The following is a 12,280-nucleotide window of genomic DNA, read 5'->3' as shown; positions in this document are numbered from 1 at the left end:
GATGGGTATGGGGTTTAGGGGGTATGGGGCTATACTCTGCGTGATTGCAAATTAGTACACTCACGAAGGGACGGGCCGCGTTGTTGTAGCCACAGCCGATGTGCTGGCTGTCCTGTTGTTTGTGAGCCAGAGAGGTCTTCGTCACCGTCTGCAGATACGGCGAGTTGGGCTGCGGCACATTGCCAGTCGGTGTCACATGCGGCCGCCAGGTGGAGCCACCGCTAAAGGATCGCAAAAGAAAATTACGATTATATTCAGCACTTAACTGTTGGAAAGTGTGGAATACTTACCGCTGCACTGTGATGACAAAGTTGTTGCCGGAGCGCACCACAATGTCCTGGGCATCCTTGTGCCGCAGATTGAAGACATCCACGTCGTTGATCTTGACCACCGCATCGCCGGGCTGGAGGCCAGCCTGCTCGGACAAGCTGCCGGCGTTCACCTGGAAAAAATCGTAGAAAAACCAGAGACCGGTTAGTAAACATTACTCAACTCAACATCGATTTGCCATGGCCATAACTCACTACCCTGAAAATGCCTAGTTGGCCGACCGGGGCTTAAAATTTATTATGCTGCAACTGCAAAAATTATGAGCGGCACTCCGAGTTCCAAACTCGCGCTGACTTTGGCCGAATGTATCCCCCATGTCCATCGAAACATGCAGATAAAGATATACATATACATATACGAGTATATGTTCATATATATGTATGAATGTATCTGTGTTTTTTGTGGCCCACAACTGTTGGCCAAAGTTTAGTTTTATAGGCGCTGCTTTGTGTGCGTTTTTGGTGTTTGTTTTCATCATTTATTTATTTCCGAATATATGCATGTTTTCGGGCGCTCCGACGTCCACGGGGAAATCGTGCGGGAAAATGCCATAAATTTGCACGATTAAAATCGTAAAAGTTACGCCGGAGATTCTTCTATATGGCCAGCGGCTGTGTGGGAGGCACTGACGCATACAGCCGTCAGAGAATTTTCAAATTTCAAACTTAAAATTGAAATTGAAATGGCAGGCAGTGACTCAAGCACGAAGGGTTTCGAATGACTAGTCATTTCCAAGTTTGGTTTGCGGAAACAGCACTCGCAAATGTAGAATACGATAGTAACTGACTATAAACTGCAGAAAGTGGATTCTATTATGTATGTTTCTTGACAAATTGTAATTATAGTCCCTTCTGAACATTTAATATTGCAAAAACAAAGTATCTACCCTGCAGGCTAGCTTTTCAGCTCCATTTAAACTCGGCCTTCTACGGGCAAATTTAAAGCCGCTTAGTATGAAAGTCACTTGGCCTGTCAATGTCGCTTCATCAGCCAAACTAACCAACTAAGCACACACTCAATCCCTGGCACACATAGATACACTCATCAGGCTAAAGTCCACAACCACAAAATACAGCCACAGAGGAGCGCGGAGGGCGGGGCTCCACTGCTCCTGTTGCTCCACTCGGGGTCTAGGCCAAAAGCTTTTGGGAGGGGGGAAGGGGGCAGAGGGGTACTCCGATGTGCGAAAGGAGGTCCGAACGGGGGCTCAGGTGTGCCCCAAAATTATACGCGCCATGCACGTATCCACTTTGGCAAATTGTCTGTTTATCAGACAACTGGCAGGCCCAGTCAGTCAGTGCTCGCCAGCCCCCAGAAAGCCCCCCTCTGAAAGTCCCCTCCCCCCTGAGAACCCCCTTTCGACTGTGGTCGGTTTATATTTGCACAAAACGGGCGACGCTCGTGCAAAAACAAACACAAACAGAGACACTCGCACACAGATACGCCGCTCGGTGTGTGTGAGCATAAATATTTCATTGGCGCACTCACCAAGCGAGACACCTAAATTTTGTAATATTTACAAAGTTGCCAAAAAACGCCGAACCTTCCCTCCCCATCCCTTCGAAACCGAATCGAATTGAATCGAAGCGCAGCGAATCGGAGCAGCCGAGCAGAGCCGACAGGTTAACCGAGCCTCAAAAATGTACACTGAGGAAAAACCTGAGAGGATTGGATCTCAATAAATTGCAAAAAAAGTGACATTCCAAAAGTTTAATCTAAGGAATTAAGTGTCGTAACAGGAAATATAAAGATTAACTTTTGAGTTCTAAGCTTTTATGATAATTTAAAAACATTTATAGTAAATTAAGAAAAAATACTTCGATTTAATTACACAAGTGCAATAGAAAAGTATTATTTTTTTGAGTGCGATTTAAGAGCAATTTTTGACAGTGCACGCAGCATCCCAGTGGCAAAACCAAAACCAAAACTAAAGCCAAATCCAAGTCCATATCCGACGTGTGCCGTTGACATGTTCATTTTCTTGTTGTCGGCTGTGGGGAAAATTGAAATTGCTTGGCCAAGGTGTTTTCCAGACAGCAACAAATAAGTCCTGGCTCCTCGTCCTGCTCCTGCTCATCCCCCTGCCCATTCTCCATTCCCCCTGCCCATGCCCTCATCATTCAGCCAACCGAAATCAAAGTGAACGCGGCTCGAAGAGTATTTTTTTTTTTTTTTGTTTTTTTGGATACGGCATCGTGGGTCTGGTATATTGACATTTGGACAGTTTTATGAGTACCTGCGATCCGTGTTTGTATCCCCCGTCCATGCGAATATCTATCTGTGCGCTGGTTCGACATTTGTCAGCTTTATAGCATTTGCGGCAGGCCGACAATTGGCAGAGCAGTTGTTTTTGCTCTTTCGAATGACTTATGAGCGGACCATACATATGTACATATGTACGAGGAGATGGACAAGGCCCAAATAGCATTACCAGGAGCTTTGGCCCCGCCCTGGGTCGCATTATTAGTTTTGCTGCCAGTTGCCAGATCCCACAGGTCGAGCTCATTGCCCATTTGACATTGTTTGTTATGACGAACCCACGACGCCATTTGCCGTGTGGGGTATATCAGTTGACAGAGAGCATTTGTCACGCTGAGGGCTTATCTAAGTTCCCTTATCTAAGCAAAGTGCCTCCTATAGAATAGAAAGTTAATTTTAATGCAGCAAAAACTAATGCGCACAGCTCTTGCAACTTAAAGCCTTCTCTGCGCTTCTCATAAAGTCCAAAAGCTAGGACTTCACGCCCACTAAGCAATGCCATGTTTTTATGTAACCCTGTGGAGGCTCTTTCCGCAGGACATTAATGTGGTGTCCTGCCGCATTACATGTGTGTGTGTGTGTGTGTGTGTTGGTGTGTGGGTGCGCACAGGGACCAGGACAACTAAATGAGGAGGAAAGCTGCAGCAGGCAAATGATGATTTATATAGCAAGTGGACAGAGCCTGGGTGAAACATGCCCGCTTGAGAGTAAATGTTGTAAAAATAATTTCATTTGCATTATCATCAGCATTTTCCAGGCTTGTGTATATTTAGCATTTTACTCCCCATTCGCATCTGCATATGTATATGTATGCTCTCTGCTTCTTTCGACGGTCCCACTTGAGAGGAGCTCTTGAAATTATATGCGTTATGACAAATACTTCCAGATACGGCGAAGTGGCTTTCGTTGCGATGTTGGTTTGTCGCTGGCAGCTTGACAAACAATTCCACAAAAGTATGAAGAATTTCTTCTCGTCTCGTCTCGTCTCGTTTCGTTTCGTTGCTGAGTTGAGTTGAGTTGTTGAAGTGTTTGATTTGCCGGATTCAAGGGAAAAATGGTTTCGGTCATCCAACATCCAGCATCCAAAATCCATAAAGCAAATGAAATTCTGTGGACCGAACCGAACCGAAGCCAAAGCCAAAGCCAAAGGCCCGTAATCAAGTCAACTAAGCGCTGCTCAAATCCATTCAAGTGCATTAAAATTGAATTTCGTTCAGCACACACACATACACACACACACTCACACATCGATGGATGGATTGGAGACAAAACAACAACAATGGAACAAAAACCCAACCGAAATGCATTCTCATATTGGGAGGGAGAGCGGGTGTAAAATCGAGAAAGATAGGGCCATGCTCACACATTGTATGCAAAATATTTATGTTGATAAATCAAGTTTGCTTTTGTGGATTAGGTGTATCTGAAATAAATTGAATTTGTGGCGTAAATTAAGCCAGAACCAAGAGCCAGGATACACACTTGCAGGACTCTAAAGTGGATGCCTAACAGCCAAGTTCTGCCAAGTTGTCGGCCAAGTTATGAGCTTGTTTAATTGAAAATAAATCTGCTTAAAGCCCCAGCTGAGGCGAGCAATATGACAGCGACACACTCCCATTTGCCACCCTCCCCCCATCCTCGGCCTCTTGAGGGCCGTAAAGGGGCGTAAAGAGAAATTGCGGAAAAGTCGTAAGTAGAGCGAACATGAACAAAGCAGATAAAATACAAAATACTGCGGAAATGCAGGGCAAATACAATGAATCTCAATGTGTATGAATATGCATGCTGCATCACTCATACGCCACGTTCGCCCATTCCCCCTTCCAGATGCCCTCGCCCGCTAGTAAATCACTGTGGAGTCCCCGAGAACTCCGGCACTGCGCTGATGCGGCTTTCTGGCACAAACAAATGGCAACCACAACACTTGACCAGCGCGAATGCGAACGGGAACGGGAATGGAATATGGTATGGGTTATGGTACTGGGTACTGGGTACTGGAAACTGGGAACTGGATCCCGATGGGCAAACAGTTTGCAACTAGTCTGAGCTGGCAGCGATTAAAACGAGCCAAAGAGTGAATGAAAAACAGCAAACTACCGGCTACAGAAACAATTCACTCTGCCTGGCAGTTTAAAGTGCTCCTTGCCATTTTCTCCCTCTGCTCACTTTCCTTCCCTTCCCTTCCCTTTGCCATCCATTTGGGCCACACTTCAGCTTTAAGCCCTCGACATGCTTTCGTCCCCTGCCGCTGCACATTCAATTAGATTGGAAAAAGTCACCAAATCACTTGCTAATGGCTTCGGCTTTGAACGGCGCTCCTCTAACCATCATCATCGGTCCGTTTTACAGGGCTGACCAGTCGGCCATCCAGTCAGCCAGCCAGCCAGACAGACAGACAGACAGACGGGCAGAGGGACAGACAAATAATATTTATTTATTGATGGCGAAATATGGGCGGCGGCAACTGCAACATCGTGGCACCCGCCAAACTGTCGGCAACATTTATAAATTATGATTGCAATCAACGTTCAACAAAAGCGCGTTCCACCATCAGAAGGCTGGCTTCGTTCGGTCCAGGGTTGTAAATTGTAAGTTGCAAGTTGGTTGTTATACTCTACAACTTTTGGGTATTAGCAACCCCAATGGGAATACTTTCATTCCCCTTCCGGACATGAACAACAAATAAGACGCTTAGTACCAATCTAATTTATAATATTTAGTAAGACTGCAAAAACTGTAATGTTAATTGATTGATATTGAGGCGTATCAAGAGATGGTTTTCATCTACCTTTGATACTTCCTCTTCTAAGTATCTTATAACTGAACTCAAGTGTCAAGTCTTGTAAAACAATTCCAACCGCGATTTTTTAATAATCTACTTCAGTCAGGGTATTACAACATAAGTAAGTGTTTTGTAACTAGATCTCGCTTTTTGATTTGGTAGAACGACAGATGCACTCACACACACACACACACACAGCCGGAAAATTGATGGGGGAAAGGCGGAAAAAGCGTGAGAGTGAAACACGAAACACAGTCTGACTGCAATAAGCGTGACAATTTATATAAATGTTGCATATTCATAACGAGGAGCAATGGGAAAAAACGTTGCCACAATGCCGCGCATTCTGCGGCAGTCAGCTCCCGGCTAATGAATGTTGGCCAAGCGGAGTAGGAATTCCCATGTGGAGCAGTCACTGCCGGCGGGCGGATTCCAATTCCGTTTCCCCATTTCACATCCCAGGGATTTTTCTAGTCCGCTGCGTGGGCGCAGCCAGTATGCCGATCATTAATCTGCCGCTAATGCCGGACCTCGCTCGCAGGTCTCAAGGAAAGATTCGGATACACACATATGTTTTGTATGGCAGGATGGATGTATCTTTGTATCTGCGTAGCTGCTATCTGCGGATCTGTGGGCTGATGTGTGTGTGTGAATTTCCTCGACAGCTGAGGCAACACCTCCCGAGAAACGACAATCGCCTTGAGGGGCTTGGCTTTGGCTTTGGCTTTGGCTTTGACTTCAGCTTCAGCTTCAGCTTTTGCACACTGGACAGTTGTGAGTTGTGACAGCAGCAAAATGGGGAAAAACGAGTGAGAAATTGCCAATTGCATTTGCGGAGCTAAGCCAAGTCACGAATGGACCAAGTCCAAGTCGAAGTCCAGGTGCAGGTCCAGGTCCAGATCCAGGTGAAAGTGCCGCTCACGCACGAGCTTGTGATAGATTCGCTGATTACTTCGGGGACAGGTTTTCCTTCAGTCCGAGATACAATTTAAACGATGCCCACTCACGCATGGCATTTCTGTAATTTCCGCTGTTTTTTATGGCCCGTCGAGGAAAGTGTTCAACTGCATTTATGCACACGACAGACTTTCAGGATCTACACCAATAAATTGATGTAATAGGTTTGCGATTCCACTTACTTTTTATTTCAATAATTAACTCTCAGTAAGTGTGTGCTATTTCTCAGATATGTTTCCAAAGATAGTTTCCTTAAGCAGGTCCCCATCTGGGATCCAATTTAATCAACCCCACTCGCTGCTCACACAAGCTCATCTGGCGGCTCATCTTCGCTGAGCAATTTACGGCACCAGCTTCTACTTTCCGTCTCAGACTGGAAATTGAGTTTAAATTGCTCTCAGCTGATGCCGCGGCTTCCTCTTACAAGGATAAACTAGAATTTCAATAAATGTCACATGTCCCGCGCTCGCTGCCTGCGTACGCAAATTGTTGATTAAAGCGAGTGGAGCGGAGCGACCTGAACCTGATCCCGATCCTGAACACCGGGGCCAAGAAGGGGTTCATTAGGCAACGGGATACCCAGTTCCCCTGCACAAATATACATATATATGGGTTAATAAGGCGGCAGGATATACATATATATGTATATATATGCGTAGTAGGTACAGGATGTGTGCTGGTTCCACCTCGGCTGACATCTTGTGCCCTGAATGTCATTAGCGTGGCTTGGTGTTAGTTGCCCCCAGAGGCGAATCCACCGGCGGATGAAACCCCAAAAACCCAGCAGTGGCGGAGGTGGAAAGGGGTTTTCATTGCTGGCAGACAACTGCCAACTGCCGCAGCGCAAACAAGATTAATTAAGGAATGTAAATTTCGCAAAATTACGCGCCATTGTTTGTCTCCATCTCGCTCTGGCTGCGTCCCCCGCAGTAGATTTCCATCTCTATCCTGCTGTGTGTGTGTGTGTGTCTGTATTTGTGTGTGTGAGAAAGGGTGTTGAGATTTTTTCCATTAACAACATCATCAATGGGCCGCCGGTCGCAAGGTCGAAAGGTGTCCTGCCCCACCCACATTTCCGCGCGCTGTTTGTTTTTGTGCGACGGGTTGTTGTTTGGGAATTTAGCGGATTTCTACTGACTGCTGCCAGGAGCTTAGCCAGCTTTTCAATTTCAGCCCCCCAGCCGCAGCTCCAGATCCTGCCCACCTCCCCATCTCCTTACCGTCCTGCTGCTCCTCTGGTTTTGACCAGAGTTCTGCGCTTGTCAGTACGCCGCATGAGCCATTTGAAGGGTTGGCCAACATTTTTAATTAGTGTCGTCAGCGTCGACGTTGTCGCTGTCGTTTGTTGCTGATTTCACCCAGTAATTTGCGATTAAAAGGGTATGCTGTGTGTTATGGCAGAAGATTAGCGCGAGTTAACTGCGCTTTCTGCTCGTAAATATAATTCCCATTCTTTGTTATTTCGTTAGGAATAAAGCAGGATACTATTTACTATTTATTTACTATTTATTTACTATTTATATGCATCTACATATGCATTTATGTACATGTCTAATATTCCCAGGGAATGTCCGTAATTTTTTGCTGCCCTATCACAAGTAATGGGTATTTTTAATTCGGGATTCCCGCGACACACCAGCCAATCCGTTTGTTATTTCTTCAGCTGGTTGTGGCTGCGGTTGCCTTGAACCCTTTGTGTATTGTGTCAGAAGCATGCATAAATTATATTTTCTGCGGGTCCGGGGAAATTTCTAATGAAGCCCGAAATTGGCTGCGGGAAATAACCAAGACGTGTGTGCCACACTCTTGCAGAGCTCACCAGTGGATTGGGAAATTTTCGGGAACGGGATGCTTTCCCAACCTGCTGCTTGCGCTACCTGCTGGGCGGCAATGTGTTTTCGCATTTTCCGCCACGCATCTCGCCCAATTTTCCCCGCGTTGGCCAATGGTTTGGGCCATTGTTTACGCACTGCCGATGGACGTGTCGAAATGCGAAGCGTGTGAGTCAGCTGCCAAAGTATCTGCATTCGTGTGTACATGGTACATAGTATCTGGTATCTATGACTGCAACTGGACTGCAGTCTGGCATATCTGGGTCAGCCTTTAAATAAACTCTATGGCAGCGCAGGAAATGCCTGCTTGTTTGATGTTTCAGTTACACATGATGGCTTAATAGTGATCCAGGAGAAGGCCGAAGGGGATGGTATTTGGAATGCTGGTTCCTGGAAATGCCAGAGATGTTCTCCGGCATCCATCAATCCTGGGCGCAGTTCTGACAGCCGTGAAATCGTGTTAAACGTAATCTCAGACTAACCAAAAATCACCCTCCACCTTCCGTTTGCCAGAGCTATTCGAGGCATGAATGATGGCACTCAAATTACATTAAATGGAATTTCGATTGCACCCCACCCGCGCCCGCGTCCACCAATCGAACAGTTCACCAATCCTCCGATCTGGGAATGACAATGACGATGACAAGACAATGGCGGGGCAACAGAAACCGAATTCGAAATGGAAATGGAAACAGTAAATGGCATTTACATGTTCCTGTCATAAGGCCGAAAGGGGAGCCGGCAACCAATTTAATGAATCAGCATCATCACCATCATCATCATCAGCCAGCTTCAGCTTCAGTTCCAGCCTCAGCTCCATCTCCAGCTATTCCACTTTGGATAGGCCTCTGGAAATGCAGCATTGCAGATATCGGAGAAGTTGCAGCTGCAACGGGTGCAATCAGACAAATGCAATTAGGATTTGGCGACGCTTTCGTGTCGGGCATTCTAAGCATGCCACATCGTCATTCTTTTTCGGCTCTCCTCATTTCCCGGGGGAAAATGCAACAAGCCCAAGCTGAGGCACAGACATGAAGCTGGGATCCAAGGTCCGACGTTTGTCCCCGGGGATTTGACATGAAAGGCGCCGAAATGTCGATCCACGAGGATGGAGTGAACAGCTCAAAACTGTCCCAAATGGCAGGGGAAAATACCATGGAGTGGGCAGTTGAAAAACATTCAACTTAGCCGAAATACTTTCTTTCTTTATCATGAAATAAATAACTAAAAAATAGCCTGACATGTGGCCAAGGTACTTAGCTTTAGTATGCATTTACGGCACACTCAAGTGAAATCTATTAATTAGGTCATCCAGTAAACACACTGTCTAAATGGGAAATACTTGTTTAAAACACTATCCCTGCAATATAACAATTTAAGCTTCTTCTTTATATACTTAGTACAGAGCACATTACAAAGGTTTTTATATTGAATATGGGAATTGGGTCACGGGATTCCATTAGTTTCTATTACGCTTTCGGGTGAAACAAGCGTACTCAATAAAACTTTTAAAGGCTTTTCATATTAAATGCACAAGTTTCCGGATGGAAGGCTTTCTGAAATGCTTGAAAACCCACTCTGCCCAAACTTTTCCCCAATTTCCCACACTCTTGTGTGCACTTGAGCAACTTTTGAGCCTTCGCCGGACTGCTGATGATGTCCGCTCGGCTTGGCGGCTCTCAATTAAATATTTAACTTTAAGAAATGTAATTTCAATTAGCGCCACAGCATTTGGCCATTAGCGTGGCTAGCGCCGAGATTTGTGCCAATTGCGAATACAAAACAAGAGCCGCGATGAATGAGCAAACAGCAAGGAGCAGGAGGAAAATCGCAGGAAAATCGTGGGTGGGGTTTGGGTGGAATTTGGACACCCGCGCCTCTCGCTCACTCGCTCAAAATCATTACGTGATTAAGGTTGCCATTACGGCCGGGAAAGCAAAAATAGAAAACTAGAGCATGGCACGCAGACAGCTGCAGAGGGGCTTTCCGCGGGGCGGAAAATGGGGAAATGGGAAAAATCGGGACACGGGGGGCAGACGCTCTGCGACCGCAATTGCGCTCGCTTGGTTTGGCGGAAAATAAAATGAAGTGAAAGAAAATAAAACGAAATAAAATAAAATAAAACGAAATAAAATAAAATGATATAAAGAACAAAAAACAACAAGAACCAGCTAAATAACAGCAAATAGAAATAAATAAATCAGCGACACGGCAGCGCAACTCTGGGGAGGATGGGGATGGGGCCAAATGGTCGTCTCCGCCGCACAAAAACAATTAAAATGAAAACCCGTAAGCACTCTAACTCCGGGCGGAAAACGGGCGGTACTTTCCCGACTTCGAATTCGTATTTTCCGCATTTGTCCTCCGCACGAGCGAGCAAAATGGTTCGAAAACAAATTTGCCGATCTAATTAAAAGCTAAATTGTGACCATTAAACGGGGTTCACAACGCCACTGCCTTCTTTACATATAAAAAAAAAGCTGAATTGAACCAAAATCATAAACAAATTAAGGGGAAATAAATGTTATACTCAAAAAATGAGTTGTATCTAGCAAAGCAGCTTTAACATCGATTTACAGTGTGTAAAAACAAAAGGGTGTGAAATGTCTTCCCAAGTATTGTCATTCGAAATAATAGTTTTTTTTCCAGTGAACTATCTGTGACCTTAAGTGGGTAAAACGGCATGGAAAAACATTGAAAAGCATTTAAGTTCGCTCCGCCTTTCAACAAGTTGGCAAGCAATGCAATTTACGGATGCAGAGCTCGGCGAAATGGGTGAAGTGGAACGGGTGCGCCAGGATGCAAGGACATGGCCATTAGTGGGCCACGGGCCACGAGTGGCATAGAAAAAGTATGCCAAGCTGACCACATAGCGCAGGATAACACAGACCAGGATGAGAACGAGCAACTGGAGCTAGAGCAAAAGCAGGGGCAGAAACTGGAACTGCATCTGGAGCTGGACACAGACGTCTGGCAAATTGTAAATTAATTGATGAAGCCAGCGTTTAGAAGAGGCAGGCACAAACTCTCGGACTTCGGAATGCCAGGGTGGTCGCTGGAAATATTCAACAGGGATGGCGACTGGGGTGAATAACTCCATAAAATGGCATACAAATCTTCTCAAGTTCTTCCTATAGACTGTTTTCAACTTAAAACAAGTTATCTTTGCAAACGAAAAAATCCAATGTGGATCCCTTAACCTTCATAACTATGTTCTTTCACATGCTGAGCAATTGCACCCACTGTGAGATTCTTAAGCCCCATTAGCTCCCCCAAACGACAGCCCCTGGAATCGAGAAACTCGAACTGCAGCTGACATCTCGAACGGTAAGAGATGGCAATACGGAATGGAGCGGGATGGAGCAACGCTGACAAATTGCTGGTAGCAAGATTAATGCCTGCATTATCTTTCCTCATTTGTCGATTGTCAATGCAACTGGGCCGCGTCCGCAGCAGAATAGCAACAACAACAACAACAGCCGAAACAACAACAACAACAACAACACCAATAAATGGATGCAGCAACAGGGACAACAAGAGAACGCCCCCGGGGCGTGGCAGTTTACCTTTGCCTTTGCGTTTTACCTGTCCAGTGCCGCATTGTTCTCTGATTTCCCATTTTCCTTCTCTCTATCGCTGACATTTTTCAATTTGATGATGCACAGCGACAACAACAAGAACAACAACAACAACAACCGAGTGGGCGGCAACTTCGTCCTCATTTTCCGAGCGCTTTTCCTTCTGCCGTTCCTTTTTTTTAATGGCATCTGCTGCTGCTGGACAAGGTAATTTCATTTTTATATTAATGACAGTATGTTTGATGCATGTCCCTTTACAAGTCCCCCGTTTCGCTCGCTTAATCACTTAAGACTCTTAACTGTGAAAAAAAGAAACACATTGTGCCATATGGGTACACTTAATGGCCAATTGGTCGTTGGAATATGTCACGGTTTTGTTCAATTTAATGCCTGTGGAAATACAACTCTGAATATTTGCCAACATGAAACGTGAAAATTGCACTAATTAGTCAAGTCATCGATTATTTATCGCAGGCATCGCGTGGCAATCGATGTTGGTGGAAAAGTTAATTTTGCATTGCGTGTCGCAATTGCAGTAGGCA

The 12,280-nt window shown here is 45.4% G+C and overlaps 1 protein-coding gene across 22 annotated transcripts in view; it reads right to left on the bottom strand.

Moving 5' to 3' along the window:
- The window catches only part of LOC120447179 (PDZ and LIM domain protein Zasp), a 55,957-nt gene that overhangs the window by 20,801 nt on the left and 22,876 nt on the right, over positions 1–12,280 (bottom strand). For all 22 annotated transcript variants that reach the window (XM_039628646.2, XM_039628656.2, XM_039628660.2 and 19 more), the window contains exons 3-4: positions 291–442; positions 65–221 (exon numbers count right to left, since the gene is read on the bottom strand). In XM_039628646.2, the coding sequence (XP_039484580.1) occupies positions 65–221; positions 291–442 (309 nt within the window). The remainder of the gene's footprint in view (positions 1–64; positions 222–290; positions 443–12,280) is intronic.

This window comes from Drosophila santomea, chromosome 2R, assembly GCF_016746245.2.
Source record: "Drosophila santomea strain STO CAGO 1482 chromosome 2R, Prin_Dsan_1.1, whole genome shotgun sequence".
NCBI lineage: Eukaryota > Metazoa > Arthropoda > Insecta > Diptera > Drosophilidae > Drosophila > Drosophila santomea.
This window is presented reverse-complemented; position numbering and strand designations above follow the sequence as displayed.